The sequence below is a fragment of the Hemibagrus wyckioides genome, linkage group LG21 (assembly GCF_019097595.1).
Source record: "Hemibagrus wyckioides isolate EC202008001 linkage group LG21, SWU_Hwy_1.0, whole genome shotgun sequence".
Lineage (NCBI taxonomy): Eukaryota > Metazoa > Chordata > Actinopteri > Siluriformes > Bagridae > Hemibagrus > Hemibagrus wyckioides.
Genome location: NC_080730.1, coordinates 20,567,296 through 20,593,734, shown reverse-complemented (window position 1 = coordinate 20,593,734; position 26,439 = coordinate 20,567,296). Strand labels below are relative to the sequence as shown.

The window sequence follows — 26,439 nt, the reverse complement described above, 5'->3', positions numbered from 1 at the left end:
GTTGTGTTATGTTGTGTTGTGTTATATTGTGTTGTGTTGTGTTGTGTTGTGTTGTGTTATGTTGTGTTATGTTGTGTTGTGTTATATTGTGTTATATTGTGTTGTGTTGTGTTATGTTGTGTTGTGTTATGTTGTGTTGTGTTATATTGTGTTGTGTTATATTGTGTTATGTTGTGTTGTGTTGTGTTGTGTTATATTGTGTTGTGTTGTGTTATGTTGTGTTATGTTGTGTTGTGTTATATTGTGTTGTGTTATATTGTGTTGTGTTGTGTTATGTTGTGTTATGTTGTGTTGTGTTGTGTTATATTGTGTTGTGTTATGTTGTGTTGTGTTGTGTTGTGTTATATTGTGTTGTGTTATATTGTGTTGTGTTGTGTTATGTTGTGTTATGTTGTGTTGTGTTATGTTGTGTTGTGTTATGTTGTGTTGTGTTATATTGTGTTGTGTTGTGTTATGTTGTGTTATGTTGTGTTGTGTTGTGTTATATTGTGTTGTGTTATATTGTGTTGTGTTGTGTTATGTTGTGTTGTGTTATATTGTGTTGTGTTGTGTTGTGTTGTGTTATGTTGTGTTGTGTTATGTTGTGTTGTGTTATATTGTGTTGTGTTATATTGTGTTGTGTTGTGTTATGTTGTGTTATGTTGTGTTGTGTTGTGTTATATTGTGTTGTGTTATGTTGTGTTGTGTTGTGTTATATTGTGTTGTGTTATATTGTGTTGTGTTGTGTTATGTTGTGTTATGTTGTGTTGTGTTATATTGTGTTGTGTTATATTGTGTTGTGTTGTGTTGTGTTGTGTTATATTGTGTTGTGTTATATTGTGTTGTGTTGTGTTATATTGTGTTGTGTTGTGTTATATTGTGTTATGTTGTGTTGTGTTATGTTGTGTTGTGTTATATTGTGTTGTGTTATATTGTGTTGTGTTGTGTTATGTTGTGTTGTGTTGTGTTATATTGTGTTGTGTTGTGTTATGTTGTGTTGTGTTGTGTTATATTGTGTTGTGTTGTGTTATGTTGTGTTGTGTTGTGTTATATTGTGTTGTGTTATATTGTGTTGTGTTGTGTTGTGTTATATTGTGTTGTGTTATATTGTGTTGTGTTGTGTTGTGTTATATTGTGTTGTGTTATATTGTGTTGTGTTGTGTTGTGTTGTGTTATATTGTGTTGTGTTATATTGTGTTGTGTTATGTTGTGTTGTGTTATGTTGTGTTGTGTTATGTTGTGTGTTATGTTGTGTTATGTTGTGTTATGTTGTGTTGTGTTATATTGTGTTGTGTTATATTGTGTTGTGTTGTGTTATGTTGTGTTGTGTTATGTTGTGTTGTGTTATGTTGTGTTGTGTTATGTTGTGTTATGTTGTGTTATATTGTGTTGTGTTGTGTTGTGTTGTGTTATATTGTGTTGTGTTATATTGTGTTGTGTTGTGTTGTGTTATATTGTGTTGTGTTGTGTTATATTGTGTTGTGTTGTGTTATATTGTGTTGTGTTGTGTTGTGTTATGTTGTGTTATGTTGTGTTGTGTTATGTTGTGTTGTGTTATGTTGTGTTGTGTTATGTTGTGTTGTGTTGTGTTGTGTTGTGTTATGTTGTGTTGTGTTGTGTTGTGTTATATTGTGTTGTGTTGTGTTGTGTTGTGTTATATTGTGTTGTGTTGTGTTGTGTTATATTGTGTTGTGTTATATTGTGTTGTGTTGTGTTGTGTTGTGTTATATTGTGTTGTGTTATATTGTGTTGTGTTGTGTTGTGTTATATTGTGTTGTGTTATATTGTGTTGTGTTATGTTGTGTTATGTTGTGTTGTGTTATGTTGTGTTGTGTTATATTGTGTTGTGTTATATTGTGTTGTGTTGTGTTATGTTGTGTTATGTTGTGTTGTGTTGTGTTGTGTTATGTTGTGTTGTGTTATGTTGTGTTATGTTGTGTTATGTTGTGTTGTGTTGTGTTATATTGTGTTGTGTTATGTTGTGTTATGTTGTGTTATGTTGTGTTGTGTTGTGTTATATTGTGTTGTGTTATATTGTGTTGTGTTGTGTTGTGTTATGTTGTGTTGTGTTGTGTTATGTTGTGTTATGTTGTGTTGTGTTATGTTGTGTTGTGTTATATTGTGTTGTGTTATGTTGTGTTGTGTTATGTTGTGTTGTGTTATATTGTGTTGTGTTGTGTTATGTTGTGTTATGTTGTGTTGTGTTGTGTTATATTGTGTTGTGTGTTGTATTGTTCAATTCAATTCAATTTATTTTGTATAGTGCCTTTTACAATGAACATTGTCTCAAAGCAGCTTTACAAAAGAAGAGGAATGGAGAAAGGGGAGGGGAAATGAAAATAAAGAAATATAACTAAATAACTAGAAATAAGAATAAATTATTAAATTAAATTATTAAACTATTTTATTCCTAATGAGCAAGCCTGTGGCGACAGATTCAAGGAAAAACTCCCTGGGATGATATAAGGAATCTCCCCAAGTGGCTCTGTCCACGGCTATCTCCTGGTCCACACAGATCCATCCACAGCATCAGTGGGCACCACCAAGTGATGAGACTCTGACCAGGGGTAGGGCAGTGGTCACACTGGAACTGGCAAACACTGGGAGCTCGGGAGTGGGGTGTATAGCTCGACAGAGAAAGACAGACAGACAGAGAGAGAGAGAGAGAGAGAGAGAGAGAGAGAGAGATATTAAGTATGCTTGTGATCATGTGATGTTTAAGGACAATGTAGATTATGTGTAAAGTGCAGGCAGGGACTCCGTCAACACTAACTATGACATCATAACTAAAAGGGAGAGCCAGAAGGTGACAGACATGAAGGCTTCCCAGGATATAAAGCGTCCAGCCACTTCACAGTCAGTGACCTGAGCGACTTGCGAGGGTGGTAAGATGACAGCATCCAAACATCCCAGTACACCAAACACTCTGACCATGAACCTTCCAGATCTGCTCCTTTACCTAAGAACTATATATTAAAAGCTTGACTAAACAAATGTGTCTTCAGCCTAGACTTAAACACTGAGACTGTGTCTGAATCCCCAACACTAATCTGAAGGCTGGTCCATAACTGTGGGGCTTTGAAAGAGAAAGCTCCGCCCCCTGCTGTAGCCTTTGCTACTTGAGATTTGAAAGATTGAAATTTGACTGGGAGCCAATGTAGTGTGGATAAGATAGGAGTGATGTGTTCATATCTTCTGGTTCTGGTTAGGACTCTAGCTGCTGCATTCTGGACTAACTGGAGCTTGTTTCTGCTCCTACTGGAACATCCAGACAGTAAGACATTACAATAATCCAACCTAGAGGTAACACAAGCATGAACTAGTTTTTCTGCATCATGAAGATATTTCTTATCTTGGCAATATTTCTGAGATGGAAGAAGGCTACCCGAGTGATATTATCTACATGAGCTTCAAACGAAAGTCAATAATCACACCAAGATGTTTTACTGCTGGACAAGATGAAACAGAAAGACCATCCACAGTTACTTTGTAATCAGAAAGCTCACTTCTAGCTGCATGTGGTCCTAGTACAAGCACCTCTGTCTTGTCCGAATTAAGCAGGAGGAAGTTAGTGGCCATCCAATGTCTAATGTCCTTTACACATTCTTCTATCTTAATAAGCTGGTGTCTCTCATCTGATTTAGCTGAGACATATAGCTGTGTGTTGTCGGCATAACAGTGGAAGCTAATACCATGTTTACGAATAATTGCACCAAGGGGTAGCATATATAGGGAGAAAAGCAGTGGGCCTAAAACAGAACCTTGTGGAACACCGAACATAACCTTGGTATGCATAGAGAAGTCACCATCTAGATCTACAAACTGATAACGGTCAGTCAAATAAGACCTGAGCCAGGAGAGGGCTGTTCCTTTAACACCAACAACATGTTCTAGCCTATCAAGAAGAACAGTGTGGTCAATGGTGTCAAAAGTTGCACTAAGATCGAGTAACACCAGTAAGGAGACACAACCCTGATCAGAAGCCAGTAACAGGTCATTGACCACTTTAACCAGTGCTGTCTCTGTGCTATGATGCGGTCTAAATCCTGACTGATACATTTCATAAATGTTATTTCTATGCAGGTCTGAACATCACTGCTGTGTTACAGCCTTTTCTAGGATCTTGGAGATAAAGGGCAGGTTTGATACTGGTCTATAGTTAGACAGCTGACCAGGGTCGAGTTCCGGTTTTTAATCAGAGGTTTGATAACTGCTAGCTTAAAAGATTTAGGCACATAGCCAGTGCTAAGGGAAGAATTAATGATTTTTAGAAGGGGTTCGGTAGCTACTGGTAATATCTGCTTAAGGAAAGACGTGGGTAAAGGATCTAGAATGCAGGTTGAAAGTTTTGAAGAGGAAATTAGTGAAATTAGATCAGGCTCTTGAAGTGGAGTGAAGCATTCAAAGCTCTGATCAGAAATAGTTATATTATCTAAAGGATTATCTATCAAATAATTTGATTTTAAATTAATAGTCTGAATTTTTTGCCTGATATTGTCAATTTTTTCATTGAAAACATTCATGAAATCATTGGTGCTGTATATAGATGGTGTGCACGTTTCTACAGTGGTTTTACTCCTAGCTAGTTTTGCTACAGAACTAAATAAAAAATTTAGGATTGTTTTTGTTATCTTCAATTAGGGCAGAGAGATACGCTGATCTAGCAGCACTAAGGGAATTTTTGTAGCTCAGAAGGCTTTCCTTCCACGCTAACTGAAATACTGCCAATGTGTTGTGTTGTGTTGTGTGTTGTATTATGTTGTGTTGTGTGTTATGGTGTGTTGTGTTGTGTGTTATTTTGAGTTTAATTTCATTATTCAACGTTATATCCATTTTGTCTTACCTTTCTTGACATTTCTTGGTGTGTGTGTGTCTGTGTGTGTGTCTGTGTGTCTGTGTGTGTGTGTGTGTGTTAGAGAGTGATTTATGGCCTAAGCGTACACCATATGTGTGCAGCAGTGAGGGTCGAGCCACGCTGTTAAGCTCTTAAAGGTCACTCACGAAGGGGTAAGAAGATTTCTCTCTCTCTCTCTCTCTCTCTCTCTTTCTCTCTCTTTCACACACACACACACATTCTGTCTCTCTCTCTCTCTCTCTCTTTCACACACACACACACACACACACATTCTCTCGTTCTCTCTCTCTCTCTCTCTCTCTCTCTCTCTTTCACACACACACACACACACACACTATGTGTGTGTGTGTTTGTGTATGTGTGTTCTAAAATGATGTCAGTCTTTCAGTCTTTAGCTCTAGCTCTTGTGTACCTGTCAGTCTCAGTGACGGAGAGAGAGACCCCCCCCATTTCTCCTTCTCCGTCTCTCTCTGTCTGTCTCTCTCTGTCTGTCTGTCTGTCTCTCTCTCTCTCAGTATGTCTGAAGGAGATGAAGGTTAAAAGGCTTTTAAGAAGAGTGATGCTCCTCTCAGCGGCATCGTTGTCCTTCTCATCTCCTCTAAACACACATACACTTTTATCTGGACTTACAGGAGAGATGTTGTAGCTGTCCTACACTGCTTTCTATTACTTACTCTCTTTCTTTTCCTGTGTGTGTGTGTGTGTGTTTGCATTATGAAGGTAAATAAGAAGGTAAATTGTGCCTGATGAAGGCCAGGTGAACATTCACCATCTGTTTAAGTCTCTGTCACACACACACACGGTCCAGCTCTCTCAGGTGTGAACACACATTATACTACAATCTTGGCTGTAAACTCAACCCTGACCATGTGTGTGTGATATCGAGAGTTTTAAGCTGCTGTCATGTTCCAGATTTTAATTCTCACTTATTTATCTCTCTTCATTAGAACCAACTAACAGTACAGTCAGAAAAAATATTATTATTATTATTATTATTATTATTATTATTATTATTACAAAACCTGTGCTGTAATTAATTGTAATTAATAGAGGCTGTAGCAGAGTGAAATTGGTGAAGAAGTGCCAAAAGAAATCCTGTGTCTTTGTGCCACCTGTACAACCAAACATTCCCAAAATCATCACAGATGGTTCTTTAAAAATAAATAAATAAATAAATAAATAAATAAATAAATAAATAAATAAATAAATAAATAACACTAAAGCACTTTTCCTGTGAATGCTCTTGTTCCTCTTCACCTATAAAGCTCTGTCTAAAGCCACATATCTAGGAAAAAAAGAGTTTAGAGTTTGGTAACTAAAACATTCTCAGCTTCCATACAGGGTTCTACTGGGAACGTTTTGTGGAGAAGGAGAACTAAACCCTTCATACTTTAATAAATCTTCCAGAGAGATGCATAACAAAGTGCATGAATTAATTCAGTGACAGGTTTTTGCATTGAAGCATCATCTTTATATATTTACTGTATTAAGTAATTAGTAAGTCTGCATTGTCTAGCTCTGCGAAACATGATCCTAACATCATTAACACCAGAAAGGTTATTTCATTGTACTGTGATTATTAATTAATTAATTAATTACCAGATTAACCACAATTTTATTCTTAGATTTATTGAAATAAATACCTAGTTGTTGTTGTTGTTTAGGAAGATTCATAAATGTATTTTTCTGATTATTTGAGGTATAAGTGTGAAAATTAAATACTACACTACAGCATGATGCAGGAAGGACTACAGGAACAGTGATTAGTGTGCCGCTAGGTGGCGGTAGTGAGACAAAGTGGATTCGGCTTCGTGTTGAATTGGACCGCATTATCCCGGGTTGCCAGATTTGAATAAATATGGTGGACATTAAACCAATTAAACACTCTTTCAGTTTAATTGCTGTCAGTAAATAGTAATAATAATATTAATAATAATAATAACTTCAAGGTCGGAGAGACAACAATAACAAAGTCTAAATGACTATATAACTGAAGTATTTTGGGCGCTTTGAGTGCGTCCTGGAATTGTCTCGCTTGTGATTCGTTCGTTCTTGAGAATCGTTTATCCCCCGGTGAATCTGTTTAACGTTAAAATTAGTCCAACAGTGAACCGATTAGCTGGCGAATCACTCGTATGGATCCGGCTCAATCTGGCAACCCTGATTGGCAGCAGCCTTCTTCTCCCGAGTTTCATTCATTCGTTCCTTCGTTCGTGCGGCCGGTGCGCACGCGGCGTTCAGAGGGGACGCGAGCGAGCGAGCGCGCGCGCGGAGTGGCACGAGAAAGTGAGGCAGTGGGACAGTCGACGTTTCGGGTCTGCACTGCATGAGCTGAGCTTCATCATCATCATCACCATCATCAACATCTCAGCGCGGTGAGGAAGGTGGAGGTGCGGGATGCGGGATGCGCCCGTGAAACTGACACACCGGTAAGATCATTTCTCTTCTCTGCACGTGCAGCCTACTTGCACAGTAATTGCAATTGCAATTACCGCGCGCTTCTTTGATCTTCCCCGTTTTATTGTTGACTGTTTATGAATGTTTATGAATGAAAATATGCCTGGGAACACGAGAGTACACACACACACACACACACACACACACCTGCGCTTTTAGCAGTGTTGATTTAGCACCTCAGGTATGATATTAACACCTCCGGTTTATAATTCTAGAGTTTAATCGGCGCTTGTAATGTTAATGACCATCAACTGTAGTGAATTAACTTCCGGCATTGAGCGGATAAGTGTTCTGTTGATGGTGTTCGTGTTATGTTTATGGTGTTGAGTTGTTGGTGGTGTTTAGTTCATGGTGTTGTTTATGGTGTTGTGTTGGTTGTGTTATGTTAATGGTATTATGTTGATAGTGTTGGGTTGTTAGTCTTGTGTTGATGGTGTTAGTGTTGGGTTGATGGTGTTGATGTTGGGTTGATGGTGTTGTGTTGATGGTATGGTGTTGTGTGATTGGGGTTGTGTTGTTAGTGTTGATGGTATGGTGTTGATTGTGTTGTGTTGATGGTATGGTGTTGATGGTGTTGTGTTTTTAGTGTTGTGTTGATGGTATGGTGTTGATTGTGTTGTGTTGATGGTATGGTGTTGATGGTGTTGTGTTTTTAGTGTTGTGTTGATGGTATGGTGTTGATGGTGTTGTGTTTTTAGTGTTGTGTTGATGGTATGGTGTTGTGTGATTGGGGTTGTGTTGTTGATGGTATGGTGTTGTGTGATTGGGGTTGTATTGTGTTCGTGGTATGGTGTTGATGGTGTTGTGTGATTGGGGTTGTGTTGTTGGTGTTGTGTTGATGGTGTTGTTGATGGTGTTGATTGGGTTGTTGGTGTTGGGTTGTTAGTGTTGTGTTGATGGTGTTGTGTTTTTAGTGTTGTGTTGATGGTATGGTGTTGATGGTGTTGTGTTGATGGTATGGTATTGATGGTGTTGTGATTGGGGTTGTGTTGTGTTGATGGTATGGGGTTGTGTTGATGGTATGGGGTTGTGTTGATGGTATGGGGTTGTGTTGATGGTATGGGGTTGTGTTGATGGTGTTGTGATTGGGGTTGTGTTGTGTTGATGGTATGGGGTTGTGTTGATGGTATGGGGTTGTGTTGATGGTGTTGTGTGGGGTTGTGTTGTTGGTTTTGTGATTGGGGTTGTGTTGTTTGTGTTGTGTTGTGTTGATGGTGTTTTGTTGTGTTGTGGTGTTAGTGTTGTGTTGATGGTGTTGTGTTGTTAGTGTTTGTGTTGTGTTGATGGTGTTGTGGTGTTAGTGTTTGTGTTGTGTTGATGGTGTTGTGGTGTTAGTGTTTGTGTTGTGTTGATGGTGTTGTGTTGATGGTGTTGTGGTGTTAGTGTTTGTGTTGTGTTGATGGTGTTGTGTTGATGGTGTTGATGGTGTTGTGTTAGTGTTTGTGTTGTGTTGATGGTGTTGTGTTGTTAGTGTTTGTGTTGTGTTGATGGTGTTGTGTTGTTAGTGTTTGTGTTGTGTTGATGGTGTTGTGTTGTTAGTGTTTGTGTTGATGGTGTTGTGTTGATGGTGTTGTGTTGTTAGTGTTTGTGTTGTGTTGATGTTGTGTTGATGGTATTGTGTTGTGTTGATGGTGTTGTGTTGTTAGTGTTGTGTTGATGGTGTTGTGTTGATGGTGTTGATGGTGTTGTGTTAGTGTTTGTGTTGTGTTGATGGTGTTGTGTTGATGGTGTTGTGGTGTTAGTGTTTGTGTTGTGTTGATGGTGTTGTGTTGATGGTGTTGATGGTGTTGTTAGTGTTTGTGTTGTGTTGATGGTGTTGTGTTGTTAGTGTTTGTGTTGTGTTGATGGTGTTGTGTTGTTAGTGTTTGTGTTGTGTTGATGGTGTTGTGTTGTGTTGATGGTGTTGTGTTGTGTTGATGGTGTTGTGTTGATGGTGTTGTGTTGTTAGTGTTTGTGTTGTGTTGATGTTGTGTTGATGGTATTGTGTTGTGTTGATGGTGTTGTGTTGTGTTGGTGTTGTGTTGTTAGTGTTGTGTTGATGGTGTTGTGTTGATGGTGTTGATGGTGTTGTGTTAGTGTTTGTGTTGTGTTGATGGTGTTGTGTTGATGGTGTTGTGTTGATGGTGTTGTGTTGATGGTGTTGTGGTGTTTGTGTTGTGTTGATGGTGTTGTGTTGATGGTGTTGATGGTGTTGTTAGTGTTTGTGTTGTGTTGATGGTGTTGTGTTGTTAGTGTTTGTGTTGTGTTGATGGTGTTGTGTTGTTAGTGTTTGTGTTGTGTTGATGGTGTTGTGTTGTGTTGATGGTGTTGTGTTGTGTTGATGGTGTTGTGTTGATGGTGTTGTGTTGTGTTGATGGTGTTGTGTTGTGTTGATGGTGTTGTGTTGATGGTGTTGTGTTGTGTTGATGGTGTTGTGTTGTTAGTGTTTGTGTTGTGTTGATGGTGTTGTGTTGATGGTGTTGTGTTAGTGTTTGTGTTGTGTTGATGGTGTTGTGTTGATGGTGTTGTGTTAGTGTTTGTGTTGTGTTGATGGTGTTGTGTTGATGGTGTTGTGTTGTGTTGATGGTGTTGTGTTAGTGTTTGTGTTGTGTTGATGGTGTTGTGTTGATGGTGTTGTGTTGTTAGTGTTTGTGTTGTGTTGATGGTGTTGTGTTGTTAGTGTTTGTGTTGTGTTGATGGTGTTGTGTTGATGGTGTTGTGTTGTGTTGATGGTGTTGTGTTAGTGTTTGTGTTGTGTTGATGGTGTTGTGTTGTGTTGATGGTGTTGTGTTGTGTTGTTGGTGTTGTGTTGATGGTGTTGTGTTGTGTTGATGGTGTTGTGTTGTTAGTGTTTGTGTTGTGTTGATGGTGTTGTGTTGTGTTGATGGTGTTGTGTTAGTGTTTGTGTTGTGTTGATGGTGTTGTGTTAGTGTTTGTGTTGTGTTGATGGTGTTGTGTTGTGTTGATGGTGTTGTGTTGTGTTGATGGTGTTGTGTTGTGTTGTTGGTGTTGTGTTGATGGTGTTGTGTTGTGTTGATGGTGTTGTGTTGTTAGTGTTTGTGTTGTGTTGATGGTGTTGTGTTGTGTTGATGGTGTTGTGTTAGTGTTTGTGTTGTGTTGATGGTGTTGTGTTAGTGTTTGTGTTGTGTTGATGGTGTTGTGTTGATGGTGTTGTGTTGTGTTGATGGTGTTGTGTTGTGTTGATGGTGTTGTGTTGATGGTGTTGTGTTGTTAGTGTTTGTGTTGTGTTGATGTTGTGTTGATGGTATTGTGTTGTGTTGATGGTGTTGTGTTGTGTTGGTGTTGTGTTGTTAGTGTTGTGTTGATGGTGTTGTGTTGATGGTGTTGTGTTGATGGTGTTGATGGTGTTGTGTTAGTGTTTGTGTTGTGTTGATGGTGTTGTGTTGATGGTGTTGTGGTGTTAGTGTTTGTGTTGTGTTGATGGTGTTGTGTTGATGGTGTTGATGGTGTTGTTAGTGTTTGTGTTGTGTTGATGGTGTTGTGTTGTTAGTGTTTGTGTTGTGTTGATGGTGTTGTGTTGTTAGTGTTTGTGTTGTGTTGTTAGTGTTTGTGTTGTGTTGATGGTGTTGTGTTGTGTTGATGGTGTTGTGTTGTGTTGATGGTGTTGTGTTGATGGTGTTGTGTTGATGGTGTTGTGTTGTTAGTGTTTGTGTTGTGTTGATGGTGTTGTGTTGATGGTGTTGTGTTGATGGTGTTGTGTTGTTAGTGTTTGTGTTGTGTTGATGGTGTTGTGTTGTGTTGATGGTGTTGTGTTGTGTTGATGGTGTTGTGTTGTGTTGATGGTGTTGTGTTGATGGTGTTGTGTTGTTAGTGTTTGTGTTGTGTTGATGGTGTTGTGTTGATGGTGTTGTGTTGTGTTGATGGTGTTGTGTTAGTGTTTGTGTTGTGTTGATGGTGTTGTGTTGTGTTGATGGTGTTGTGTTAGTGTTTGTGTTGTGTTGATGGTGTTGTGTTGTGTTGATGGTGTTGTGTTAGTGTTTGTGTTGTGTTGATGGTGTTGTGTTGTGTTGTTGGTGTTGTGTTGATGGTGTTGTGTTGTTAGTGTTTGTGTTGTGTTGATGGTGTTGTGTTGATGGTGTTGTGTTGTGTTGTTAGTGTTTGTGTTGTGTTGATGGTGTTGTGTTGTGTTGATGGTGTTGTGTTAGTGTTTGTGTTGTGTTGATGGTGTTGTGTTGTGTTGATGGTGTTGTGTTAGTGTTTGTGTTGTGTTGATGGTGTTGTGTTGTGTTGTTGGTGTTGTGTTGATGGTGTTGTGTTGTTAGTGTTTGTGTTGTGTTGATGGTGTTGTGTTGATTTTGACCCTCAGTGTTAATAAAGACCTGAACACAGATCCACTCCAGGTGTTGAACTGCATTTTCAGCTTATTTTCTGCTGCTTTAATTCAGTAATATTTCCAGTGTTAAACTGGCAGCACCTGATTAACAGCTGATTTTCACACAACCACCATCACCACATGTTCTAGAGGAATCCCCACTCTGTGGTTAAACTGTGGTTATAAAGACACTGTGTCTGATGTTCAGGAGAAAAAAACAGAAGGGTTTAGTTGCATTCAGGCGTGAAAGTCTCGAGAGACTCGTAGGGAAGTGCATTCTGAATTTGTTCTGATATTGTTGTAGAGTTTCTGGAGCTGTATCAGTGATGTCACTTCCTGCTGCCGTGTCGTGTGGTTTCGGCTGTGTGTATGTGTGTTTTTTTAGACGATTGCTCATCACGCTGTAGGAGATCTCATCCGAGTTCTCTCCCGGACTGCGTGATGGCGCGCGCCTCTGTGTTGGATTATACGATGAAAATCCTCTCACCATCAGACTGAGATTAAAGAACATGTTCCGCTCACATCATCAATCAGCGTGTGTCCGATGGTGGAGGAACCCAGCATGCATAAACAAAGACGCTCTTCAGAAGCAGATCATAATCGTGTTTCATTCACGTTCCTCTGTCACCACTGTCGTATCCGTAGCTGTGCCGCGGGTTTCTCGTCCTCTGATTGGTGGATTTTAGGTGAAAGGTTAATTGGTTGATTTCTCACACTGACTTTCTGAAACCTCTCTCCAACAGACATTAAAGAACTCTCGTCTGTTTGTCTGCCACGGCAAAATCAGGCTGAAAGTCGGACAGTACGAGCCTGGAGTGTTCATCTTCATCAGCACAATAAACCCTCCTCCTCCTCCACCCCCGTGTTGTTCACCGTGTGGTAGTTATACCATTGGAAATGACTTTTTTTAAACAAATGAGGGCCATTAAACTTTTAGCTAAATGAAGTGTGCGCTTATTTGTGTCCCTTGTGAGTGTACTGAGGCGGCGGCAGCTGCCTCACGGGAATATATGATCCTCCTCGTCCCGGTTTATCGAGATACAGGAAAGAGCCAGAGTCTGTCTTATACGCTTGTGTAGACTGAATGATTTCCTTTCATTAAGTACGTGTGATTGTGTGTGTGTGTGTGTGAGAGAGAGAGAGAGAGTTGAGGTAGATCGAGCTGTGATAGACGTTTGTTCTTTCTTCTGAAGCTGTTTTTCTCTTCATTACGGCTAGAGAGGAAGTTATTCAGCCTGGACATGTCTCTGTGGACACATTACACATTCAACTGCAGCAACACTAACAATGGATGGTGTGTGTGTGTGTGTGTGTGTTGGGGGGGGGGTGAAGAGGAGGTTGATGATCACCTGGTGCTCTTGGTTGAAATTAGAAGATATAAGAACATATGATGATAATGATGGTGGTGCAGGAAGGTGATGATGATCACAATAGCGTTAATTACGCTGAAGATGATGATGATGATTGCGATGTTAGTGATAACGATGATGAGGATGAAAATGGCGATGACGACAATTACGACAGTGATTATGTTGTTGATGGTGAAAACAATGACAACAATTAAGCTGATCACGATGGCGATGATGATGATGGTGACTACGGTTATAACCATGGTGGTTATAACCACCTCTTTCTTGTCTGTCAGTTCAACCTCCAACTTTCCATCTTCCTTATCTGTGTCTCTCTGTGTGTGTGTGTGTGTGTGTGTGTGTTGCCCCAGTCATAGTGGACAGAAGATAAAGGTGCGCTTTGGCTGAACTTGTGTGTGTGTGTGTGTGTGTGTGTAGGAAGAGGATGTGTGATGAAAAGCTGAATTCTCTCAGTAAATCTTTTGATGGGAAGTGGAACATACTTTTCATCTGTTTTTATTTACATTTGGTATTGTGGAGTGTGTTACTATAGAAACAGTTAACATATTAGAAAAGTAGCATTAGCTTATCTCCATCTTAGTCAACAAATTATGCAGATACTGTATTTAAAAAAACAACCCAAAAATCTTGTGTAAGATGCAGAATAAAAACTTCATGGCACCCACTGTGTGTGTGTGTGTGTGTGTGTGTGTGTGTGTGTGTGTGTGTGTAGGAAGAGGATGGGTGGAGAGTGTTGACAGCTCCCAGCTTTGTGTCGACTTTTTGAACAGATGGCACTTTTGGCAGAACTCATTCTGCAAGCGCTGGCATAAAACACACACACACACACACACACACACACAGACGGCAGCATGATTGTGATTGTAAATATGAGTGCATTAGTTAGTGTAATTTTCACAGTGAATGTGAGAGAGAAAGAGAGGGAGAGAGACAGGGAGAGGAAGACAGAGAGAGAGAGAGAGCAACAGGGAGACCGGGAGAGAGAGAGGAAGACTGGGAGAGAGAGCGACAGGGAGACCGGGAGAGAGAGAGGAAGACTGGGAGAGAGAGACAGCAAGTGAAGGATAAAAAGGTCTTTGGTGTAAATGTCAGTACAGATATTGTGATATTTTGCGTTGAGACGTCTGGACTTATGATCAGCAGCTGTATGTAATTAACACTCTACATTCATATATGCAGGAGCTGTGTGTGTGTGAGGGTCATAAAAAGCTGAACAGAGCTCATATCTCCTGGCTCTGCATCTGATTAGAGATGACATTCACCTAAAAGTCACGTTTAATAACTACATTACCGTCTGTCTCTCCCTGTCTGTCTCTCCCTGTCTGTCTCTCCCTGTCTGTCCCTGTACTGCTTATTCTACACAGGGTTCTGCAGAACCTGGAGCCTCTCCAAGGGAATTCAGGAAATGCTTTCTCATACGTTATTTAGCTTATTTGTACATAGCGGTGACCCCAAGACACTGTGTGTGTGTGTGTGTGTTTGACCCACTTCTGTCCTCTCTGGCACTGTATACCAGTCATTTAATCGTCTTCATTTATTCATCCAACATGCAGGCCACTCCTCCACCATTACACACTGGCATTAGGGTGTTTGTTTTGACTGTGTGTGTGTGTGTGTGTGTGTGTGTGAGAGAGAGAGAGAGATGACCTCTTTTCTTTTAGTCTACTCAGCACTTTCTGTTATTAAGATGAAGTGCTTTTATTTCAATGCTTTGGAGGAGACACACACACACACACACTTCATAGATGGTTCAGGATGAGGATGATGTTAGGTCTCCGTGACGTCTCTCAGGGTTAGTAGACGTGTAGTAAACTTTAGTACTAACATGAACATTTCTGAACTTTATTAATGAATAAAATAAATAAAGGAAACTTCTATAAAATTCTAATAGAAATGTGATTCTGTAGGAAAGTAAGTTCTCACACACACACACACACACACACACACACCCCTGAGCCTCATGTCATGTTTGCAGCTGGATGTGAATTCTGCCACTGTTTCTCACCCTGTCTGTCTCCCTGTCTCCCTGTCTGTCTGTCTGTCTGTCTGTCTCTCCCTGTCTGTCTGTTTTCCTCTCTCACTCACACACACACACACACACACACACACGCGCACACTGAGCCTCGCGTCATGTTTGCAGCTGGATGTGAATTCTGCCACTGTTTGTCTCACCCCGTCTGTCTGTCTGTCTGTCTGTCTGTCTCTCCCTGTCTGTCTGTTTTCATCTCACTCACTCACTCACTCACTCACTCACTCACTCACACACACACACACACACACACGCACACTGAGCCTCGCGTCATGTTTGCAGCTGGATGTGAATTTTGCCCGTCTCCACCCACCTGGAGTTTCTTCAACATGGGTGTAGGAGTTTGTCTTACACACCCACACCCACACACACACACACACACACACAGACACATGTACACTGTGGGAATTACACAGACTTGCTGTGTGTAAAAATGTGTCTATATATATATATGTGTGTGTGTGTGTGTGTGTGTGTGTGTGTGTGGCTGAAGCAGCTGTGGTATGCTTTCCCGTGGCGGATGTGACAGCTGTTATTCCTCTGTGGATCATGGTTTTTTTTTTTTTCTTGTTGGCTCCAGATGCCTTCTGTCAGCTTGAGTAGAAGAATCTCTGAGATTTGTTCCCTCAGAATCCACAGCACTCTTTTCAGCTCGAGTTTCCCAGCGTTCCGGAGTGACTCTAGAACTCTCCGGCTCTTCACTGCGTATCGGAGCGCATCGTTGTGTTCACAGACGTGTTCTAAGTGAAGAGTTGTGACGCTCCTCTGTCGCCGCTCAGTGTGTGTGTTGTGTTATTGATGAGGCGGAGTGTAATTACCGCCTCCTTTATTCAGCTTCTGTCGAATTGATGAATTTTTAAGCAGTTTTGTTCACTCCGTTACGCCTACACTTGTGCAATTGGCATGTTGTGTGTTCAGTCAGTTCAGTCGCTGTTCAATGACTTAACACTTATAAAATATTTATATGAGCGTGTGTGGTGTGTGATATTACAAATCATTAGCTAGTTTTGGATCAGACATTTCCATGTTCTTCATCTGAAGAGGTTCCAGCAGGTTCACACTCCATGTAGTGTAGGTGTAGAGAGAAGACTTCAGATCTAGGAAAGCTAACATTGAGCTGAAGATCATGTTGGTTTATAAATAATAATGACTTTCATTGTGTAGAGGTATTGACTCTGAGGGTCCATACGTGTACGCAAACACACACACACACACACACACACACACAAGGATGAGCTGATGATGTTTCAGAAACACCACTCTGAATTAAATAGATTTTTTCTTTTGTCTTAATTAACTGCCTGCAGAGTAGATGGTCAGTCTGATTTAGGACATGTCTGAAGGATAGAGAGAGAGAGAGGGATAGAGAGAGAGAGAGAGGGATAGAGAGAGAGAGAGAGAGACAGACAGACAGAGGTGGGGGGGAGAAAGGGAGAGACTGACAGTGAGAGAGTCTATTTCAGTCTTTTTGATTTATTTGCTCTTGTTCATGGACTTTTTTTTTCTATTTATTTATTATTAGCAGATGCAGGGTAACACACACACACACACACACACACACACACACTGCAGTGTTGCAGTCTCACATTGTCTTAGAGAATTAACGAGAGAGAGAGAGAGAGAGAGAGAGAGAGAGAGAGAGAGAAAATGATCGACAGAATGAGAAAGTGAGAGCAAGCGAGAACAATGAATAACAGCAATAAACCAGAGAGAGGGTGTGTGTGTGTGTGTGTGGGTGTGGGTGGGTGTGTGTGTGTGTAAGCCTGAGGGGGGTGTGTGTGTGTGTGTGTGTGTGTGGGTGTGTGTGTGTGAGAGAGAGAGACAGCGAGCAAGAGAGAGATTGACTCAGTTGTCCCTCGCTCATGGCAGCTTTATTGCTGCTCTAATGGACGGAGAAACACCATTAAACACTGCAGCAACACAACACACTCCTCAATCCTCTACACAACACAACACACTCCTCAATCCTCTACACAACACAACACACTCCTCAATCCTCTACACAACACAACACACTCCTCAATCCTCTACACAACACAACACACTCCTCAATCCTCTACGCAACACAACACACTCCTCAATCCTCTACGCAACACAACACACTCCTCAATCCTCTACGCAACACAACACACTCCTCAATCCTCTATGCAACACAACACACTCCTCAATCCTCAACACAACACAACACACTCCTCAATCCTCAACACACACACTCCTCAATCCTCTACGCAACACAACACACTCCTCAATCCTCTACGCAACACAACACACTCCTCAATCCTCTACACAACACAACACACTCCTCAATCCTCTACACAACACACTCCTCAATCCTCAACACAACACACTCCTCAATCCTCTACACAACACAACACACTCCTCAATCCTCTACACAACACAACACACTCCTCAATCCTCTACACAACACACTCCTCAATCCTCTACACAACACACTCCTCAATCCTCTACACAACACAACACACTCCTCAATCCTCAACACAACACACTCCTCAATCCTCTACACAACACACTCCTCAATCCTCTACACAACACAACACACTCCTCAATCCTCTACACAACACAACACACTCCTCAATCCTCTACACAACACACTCCTCAATCCTCTACACAACACAACACACTCCTCAATCCTCTACACAACACACTCCTCAATCCTCTACACAACACAACACACTCCTCAATCCTCAACACAACACACTCCTCAATCCTCTACACAACACACTCCTCAATCCTCAACACAACACACTCCTCAATCCTCTACACAACACAACACACTCCTCAATCCTCTACACAACACAACACACTCCTCAATCCTCTACACAACACACTCCTCAATCCTCTACACAACACAACACACTCCTCAATCCTCAACACAACACACTCCTCAATCCTCTACGCAACACAACACACTCCTCAGTCCTCTACACAACACAACACACTCCTCAATCCTCTACACAACACACTCCTCAGTCCTCTACACAACACACTCCTCAATCCTCTACACAACACAACACACTCCTCAATCCTCTACACAACACAACACACTCCTCAATCCTCTACACAACACAACACACTCCTCAATCCTCTACACAACACAACACACTCCTCAATCCTCTACACAACACAACACACTCCTCAATCCTCAACACAACACACTCCTCAATCCTCTACACAACACAACACACTCCTCAATCCTCTACACAACACACTCCTCAATCCTCTACACAACACAACACACTCCTCAATCCTCTACACAACACAACACACTCCTCAATCCTCAACACAACACACTCCTCAATCCTCTACACAACACAACACACTCCTCAGTCCTCTACACAACACAACACACTCCTCAATCCTCTACACAACACAACACACTCCTCAATCCTCTACACAACACAACACACTCCTCAATCCTCTACACAACACAACACACTCCTCAGTCCTCTACACAACACAACACACTCCTCAGTCCTCTACACAACACAACACACTCCTCAATCCTCAACACAACACACTCCTCAATCCTCTACACAACACAACACACTCCTCAATCCTCAACACAACACACTCCTCAATCCTCAACACAACACACTCCTCAATCCTCTACACAACACAACACACTCCTCAATCCTCTACACAACACAACACACTCCTCAATCCTCTACACAACACAACACACTCCTCAATCCTCTACACAACACAACACACTCCTCAATCCTCTACACAACACACTCCTCAATCCTCTACACAACACAACACACTCCTCAATCCTCTACACAACACACTCCTCAATCCTCTACACAACACACTCCTCAATCCTCTACACAACACACTCCTCAATCCTCTACACAACACAACACACTCCTCAATCCTCTACACAACACAACACACTCCTCAATCCTCAACACAACACACTCCTCAATCCTCAACACAACACAACACACTCCTCAATCCTCTACGCAACACAACACACTCCTCAGTCCTCTACACAACACAACACACTCCTCAATCCTCTACACAACACACTCCTCAGTCCTCTACACAACACAACACACTCCTCAGTCCTCTACACAACACAACACACTCCTCAGTCCTCTACACTACACAACACACTCCTCAGTCCTCTACACAACACACTCCTCAGTCCTCTACACAACACAACACACTCCTCAATCCTCTACACAACACAACACACTCCTCAATCCTCTACACAACACAACACACTCCTCAATCCTCTACACAACACAACACACTCCTCAATCCTCTACACAACACAACACACTCCTCAATCCTCAACACAACACAACACACTCCTCAGTCCTCTACACAACACAACACACTCCTCAGTCCTCTACACAACACACTCCTCAGTCCTCTACACAACACAACACACTCCTCAGTCCTCTACACAACACAACACACTCCTCAATCCTCAACACAACACAACACACTCCTCAGTCCTCTACACAACACAACACACTCCTCAGTCCTCTACACAACACACTCCTCAGTCCTCTACACAACACAACACACTCCTCAGTCCTCTACACAACACAACACACTCCTCAGTCCTCTACACAACACACTCCTCAATCCTCTACACAACACAACACACTCCTCAATCCTCTACACAACACAACACACTCCTCAATCCTCTACACAACACAACACACTCCTCAATCCTCTACACAACACAACACACTCCTCAATCCTCTACACAACACAACACACTCCTCAATCCTCTACACAACACACTCCTCAATCCTCAACACAACACAACACACTCCTCAGTCCTCTACACAACACAACACACTCCTCAGTCCTCTACACAACACACTCCTCAGTCCTCTACACAACACACTCCTCAGTCCTCTACACAACACAACACACTCCTCAGTCCTCTACACAACACAACACACTCCTCAGTCCTCTACACAACACAACACACTCCTCAGTCCTCTACACAACACAACACACTCCTCAGTCCTCTACACAACACACTCCTCAGTCCTCTACACAACACAACACACTCCTCAGTCCTCTACACAACACAACACACTCCTCAGTCCTCTACACAACACAACACACTCCTCAGTCCTCTACACAACACAACACACTCCTCAGTCCTCTACACTACACAACACACTCCTCAGTCCTCTACACAACACACTCCTCAGTCCTCTACACAACACACTCCTCAATCCTCTACACAACACAACACACTCCTCAATCCTCTACACAACACAACACACTCCTCAATCCTCTACACAACACAACACACTCCTCAATCCTCAACACAACACAACACACTCCTCAGTCCTCTACACAACACACTCCTCAGTCCTCTACACAACACAACACACTCCTCAGTCCTCTACACAACACACTCCTCAGTCCTCTACACAACACAACACACTCCTCAGTCCTCTACACAACACAACACACTCCTCAATCCTCAACACAACACACTCCTCAATCCTCTACACAACACACTCCTCAGTCCTCTACACAACACAACACACTCCTCAGTCCTCTACACAACACAACACACTCCTCAGTCCTCTACACAACACACTCCTCAGTCCTCTACACAACACAACACACTCCTCAGTCCTCTACACAACACAACACACTCCTCAGTCCTCTACACAACACAACACACTCCTCAGTCCTCTACACAACACAACACACTCCTCAGTCCTCTACACAACACACTCCTCAGTCCTCTACACAACACAACACACTCCTCAATCCTCTACACAACACAACACACTCCTCAATCCTCTACACAACACACTCCTCAGTCCTCTACACAACACACTCCTCAGTCCTCTACACAACACAAACACCGCACGCTGCACAACACAACACACTCCTCAGTCCTCTACACAACACACTCCTCAGTCCTCTACACAACACAACACACTCCTCAGTCCTCTACACAACACAACACACTCCTCAGTCCTCTACACAACACAAACACCGCACGCTGCACAACACAACACACTCCTCAATCCTCTACACAACACACTCCTCAGTCCTCTACACAACACAAACACCGCACGCTGCACAACACTGCACTGCATCAACACATTGTTAAACTTCTATTTTATTTAATGACTTAAACATTATTAGTCCTGTAAAACTCTGCAGCCTCTACACACCATAAACTCTGTGTTAAAGCAGTGGTGTATGAGCTTTAGTCTCCTCCCTCAATGTGTTATGATTTGTGTGGTGGTTTATTGTCAACTCGGCAAAAATGTCCAGATTACAATTTAAAAAAAAAGAAGCCCTGACCCTGATGAAGGCTAAAGGATGATTGAAAGACTGTACATGCAGTAAGACAAGCTTTATTCTGTCACTGAACACCCAAAGTGGAGGAGTGTGTAATAAAGTGTGTCAGGTTTATGACCTCTGGGCCATAACACTACAGTTATAAAGCATTAAACATGATTTCTTCTTTATTAATTAAGCACTTTAACACTATTACTGCAGTAAAACAGTTAAAGATGCTCCATAATCCTCTGTAAGACCCAATTAAATATTAAACGTTATTCCTTCATTACTTAAACATCACCCCTGCTCTAACTCAGAATTAAATATTTAATATTAAACGTCATGACTTCATTATTAGCTACTTTTATTATTACTGCCGTCTCCTATCACACTCACCATTTCACACAAACTTTTCATATAAACACGAGTTGTAATTAACGAGTGCTAACACTGTTAGAGTGGAACTTCACCAGATCAATCTTTTCTCCAAGATGAGTTCTCATGCTATATTTTAATTAGCATTAGATGTTACTAACGTTATTAAAAATTATACCTCGTCTATCTGACGTCCTGCTGCTTCCATCAAATCGGACTGCACTTCCCACACAAACTGCCACTGTGACCAATCGGAGCTCAACTCCACCAGAAATCCCACTCTGACCAGTGGGATCACAGGTCTCGGCCATGCTATTGCAGTAACCAGTCAGAACTCAGGTACTGCCTAAAAATCCCATTGGAACAGATTGCAGCATCTGTCTTTAGTCCCACTGTATCCAAACAAATTGCTGTTCCCTCCCCCAGTCTGACTAGAGCCAATCAGTTTATGGTTCCTACCACCAAATTCCTCAATATTACCATTTATTCTACAATATCTGTACAAAATGTCTGTGTATCCAATCAAAATGCAGTTCCATCTCCTAATCCCTCTCTAATCAGTTTCTGTTCCTAATCCCACTGTAACCAATCAGATGGCAGTCTCTGCCCATTCCACTGTAACCAACTGGTCTGCAATTCCAAGACAGAATGTCAGGGTAACCAATCAGGTTGTACTTCCTGCCTCTAATCCCAGTGTCATGGATCTGGTTTGGCTCTGCTTCCAGAAGGTTTTATGGTGCTTCATGTGATCTTTGAGGTTGAATAATGTAAAAAATAAATAAACAAAATTTAGTGTTCATCGTGTTGACCTGATCGATCATCGCTGTCACTTGTGGACACTTGAGTAAGCCCTGCACGCTCACATCATAGTTTCAGACAGCAGAAACAAGATTAACATCTGTGTGTGTGTGTGTGTGTGTGTGTGTGTGTGCATCAATGACCCCCAGCATGCAAACCCCACCCTCCACTGTTCTGAACATCTTAATTGTTTGTGCTGTCTAAAGAGGCTTTGTCCCTCGATCCACTCGTCTCCTGAAGCCTCCTCACGACTTTGACTGTTTGCATATTATATTCTTATGCATTATGCAAAAAGCAAATGAAATTAAAGGGCAGAGTGGGGACTGGGTGGAGCTCGGCTGAGTGTTTATTACTGAGCAGTGGTCTCACTGATTAACTGATAAACATTCTCTTGAGAGAGAAAGTGTGAGTGAGAGAGAGACAGGCAGAGAAAGAGTGAGTGAGTGGATGGAGAGATTTAGATTTAGAAGCATAATTAATTAATTTATACACTAATTTAATGACAGGATTAGTCTCTGTGTGTGTGTGTGTGTGTGTGTGTGTGTGTGTGTGTGTGTGCGTGTGTGTGTGTAATGAGGTGCAGACCACCCCTGCAGTAGTCACAGTTAGTTAATGAGCATTCTGCGCTAACAGGAGTCAGAGGCAAATACGTACTCTCTTGCTTTCCATCTCTCTCTCTCTCTCTCTCTCTCTCTCTCTCTCTGTCTGTATTGATTATATGGGCAGAATGTTCTACACTCCTTATTAACTGATTACATTTGTCATGTCTGATTTATGCTAGAGAGAGAGTGCAAGGAGTGCAAGAGCTGGGGGGGTGGGAGAAAGAGAGACGGAGAGAGAGAGACAGTAAGGAGAGAGTGAGGCAGAGAGAAAGACAGAGAGAGAGAGATTTGATTTTAAGAAAGAACTATATACATGGATTCAAAAAGCACACGATATTGCAATCTCAAAAAGATCAAAGGCAAAAACAACATTGGATAGTTTAAAATAAAAAGAGAGAGACCGAGAGAAAGACATATATATAGCAAGAGAGAGAGATGGGGAGAGAGAGAGAGAGAGAGAAGTGAGAGCAGAGAGGAGAGAGAAAGTGTGGGGTAAATTCAGAGAAAAAGAGAAATGGATAGAGAGGGTTTTTTTTGTTTGTTTTTTTTGTTTGTTTTTTTAAATTAATGAAAAATGCAAATCACACCACTTGGAAAAACATTAAAAAATGAGAGTATGTGCATATTTTTGGAAATTGTGAGAAAATGTGTGCATAATTGTTGTAGCTTAAACAGTTATCTAATATATACATATAAATATCAGTGTAAATGAGCGTTACATGTGTCGTACACGTGTATGAATGAGTGCAGAGTTTTCACGTGTACAGTGCCCTAGGTGGTGTCGGTACGTCTATATCAATCGAATGTCTCATTCCAGATTTAATCCTCCTCTCATTCCTGTTATAATCAACTTCGCTCTTCTGGAAGGTTCTCCACTAGATGTTGGATTGTGTCTGTGGGGATTAGTGATCATTCAACTACAAGAGCATTAGTGAGATCAGACTCTGATGATGGGATGTTGAGGAGACTCCAGTTTCAGTTCATCCTAAAGGTGTTCAGTCAGAGTCAGGGCTCTGTGCAGGACACTCCAGATCTTCCACTTTCCCCAACCTTCACCTCCACACCATGTCTTCATGGAGCAGCTTTGTGCACAGGGACATTGTCATGCTGGAGCAGATTTGAGTTGCACTGAAGGGAGATTCTAATGTTAAAGCACAAAGAGACATTCTGCTTTAAGCTTGTAATAGTTTTATTAAAGAAATCACTGAAATTGTAGTTTTATGTTGTGCCATCTGTAAACAACCGCAGGTATCATTTCATTCATATCAGTTATAATTTTTTGAGGTCTGATTGTTTTCTTTCTTTCGTCTCAGGCCCATGATGTGACCACCAAAGAGAACATTATCCTCAGTCCACCTGTAGAAAAAGAAGAGAACCACAGCTCCAGTCTTTGTGAAACTGACCTCATATCTCTGAGAATGGAGGAACATGACGATGCTGGAATTAACTGCTCTAAGATGAAACTTCTGCTTTTGAGTTACTTTTCTTTCATCCTCTTGTCTGCTTGTGTTTGTGAGAACCTTAATGTCTTCCAGTCTGAGAGGCCTGAATGGAGCCTGAGTCACCTGGCTGTCCACCAGGCGAGTGGCGCGGTGTACGTGGGTGGAGTAAACCGTGTCTACAAGCTCTTGTCTGATCTGTCACCGCTCATCACGCACAACACTGGGCCGGAACTGGACAACCAGGCCTGTTATCCTCCTTTGATCATGCAGCCGTGCTCCGAGCCTCTCGCCAGAACCGACAACGTCAACAAGCTCCTGCTTGTTGACGACCTGCACAACCGCCTGCTGGCATGTGGGAGCCTCTACCAGGGCGTGTGCAAGATCCTGAGACTGGATGATTTGTTCATCTTGGCCGAACCGTCTCATAAAAAGGAGCACTATTTCTCCAGCATGAACCAGACCGGCGGCATGAGCGGCGTGATCGTGAGCCGAGATCGAGGCCGAGACCGCGAGAGAGACGCCACTCTGTACATCGGCACGTCCGTTGGCGGCAAACAGGACTACTTCCCGACCATCTCGAGCCGCAAGCTGCCTAAAGACCCCGAATCGGCGGCCATGTTGGACTATGAGCTTCACACCGACTTTGTTTCATCGCTAGTCAAGATTCCATCTGATACGTTAGCTCTGGTTACGCACTTTGACATCGACTACGTGTACGGTTTCTCCAGCGGCAGCTTCGTGTACTTCCTGACCGTGCAGCCAGAGACAGAGACCCCCGGAGAGCTCTTTTACACATCGCGTGTGGTTCGGCTCTGCAAAGGCGACGATAAGTTTCATTCGTACGTCTCCCTGCCGCTGGGCTGTGTGAAAAACAGAGTAGAGTACCGTCTGCTGCAGGCAGCATTTCTGGCTAAAGCCGGGAGCGTCATGGCCGCAGCGCTGAACATCACTGAACGAGACGACGTGCTCTTCGCTGTCTTCTCCAAAGGACAGAAACAGTACCGGAGACCATCAGATGACTCGACGCTCTGCATTTTCACCATCCGGGATATTAATGCTCGGATTAAAGAGAGGCTGAGATCATGCTATCAGGGGGAAGGAAACCTGGAGCTGCACTGGCTTCTGGGAAAAGACGTTCAGTGCACAAAAGCGGTACGTGTTTCAATAATCTGGATTGTTTGGGGGGAAAAAAACAACAACAAATATGTTTCTAAACATCTCTGTGCATCAGAAAAACTGATTCTTCCAGGTTCATGCACATGGTGAAGTGCTATTTTACCACAATAAGTCGGTTCTGCTTTCTGATTGGCTAGCAGGTGTGTTAATTAATTATATTGTGAGAACACTAACATCCAGTCAAACAATATTAAACCAGATGAATCAGTGCAGCAGATAAACAGATCAGCACTTCCTGTTTTCTCACCTTGTGCAGGAAATCCACAGCAGCTGTAAGGGCCTCAGCTCCGTGTTAACTGTGTGTGTGTGTGTGTGTGTATATGTGTGTGTGTGTGTGTATATGTGTGTGTGTGTGTGTGTGTGTGTGGCATTTAGACTCGTGTAGCAGCATGTACAGCACAACAGCAATCGTGCATGTGAGGAAGTGAAACTCATTTCTGTGTGTGCAGTGGCATTTCCTCAGTGATCGGAACCTAAATGTCCGGCCCGCTGGAGCATCAGACGCCTCGCATCAGACATTTTTATTATTTTGTCCAACACTGGAGCTACTGAACCACAAAACACCAAGCGTGAGGTCAGTTAGGCGTTAGGAACATGTGTATATCAACGCAAATGATTTACTCCGTCTCTCTTTATTAAACATTCCACACGGTTCATTTATACACACTAACAAGGTGATGCTGCATGAACGCGGTCTCTCTTTCACAGTGATGAACGACGAGCTAATGAGCTCTCGGGAAAAAT

At 42.0% G+C, this 26,439-nt stretch overlaps 1 protein-coding gene across 7 annotated transcripts in view; it reads left to right on the top strand.

The window, feature by feature from the left end:
- The window catches only part of LOC131342573 (plexin-A2-like), an 84,362-nt gene that overhangs the window by 17,316 nt on the left and 40,607 nt on the right, over positions 1-26,439 (top strand). For 4 of the 7 annotated variants that reach the window (XM_058373637.1, XM_058373635.1, XM_058373636.1 and 1 more), the window contains 3 exons: positions 4,896-4,986; positions 6,934-7,263; positions 24,391-25,671. In XM_058373637.1, coding sequence (XP_058229620.1) covers positions 24,496-25,671 — 1,176 coding nt within the window. In that variant the 5' untranslated portion in view covers positions 4,896-4,986; positions 6,934-7,263; positions 24,391-24,495. The remainder of the gene's footprint in view (positions 1-4,895; positions 4,987-6,933; positions 7,264-24,390; positions 25,672-26,439) is intronic. The other 3 variants (XM_058373639.1, XM_058373638.1, XM_058373633.1) reach the window with 2 other exon arrangements.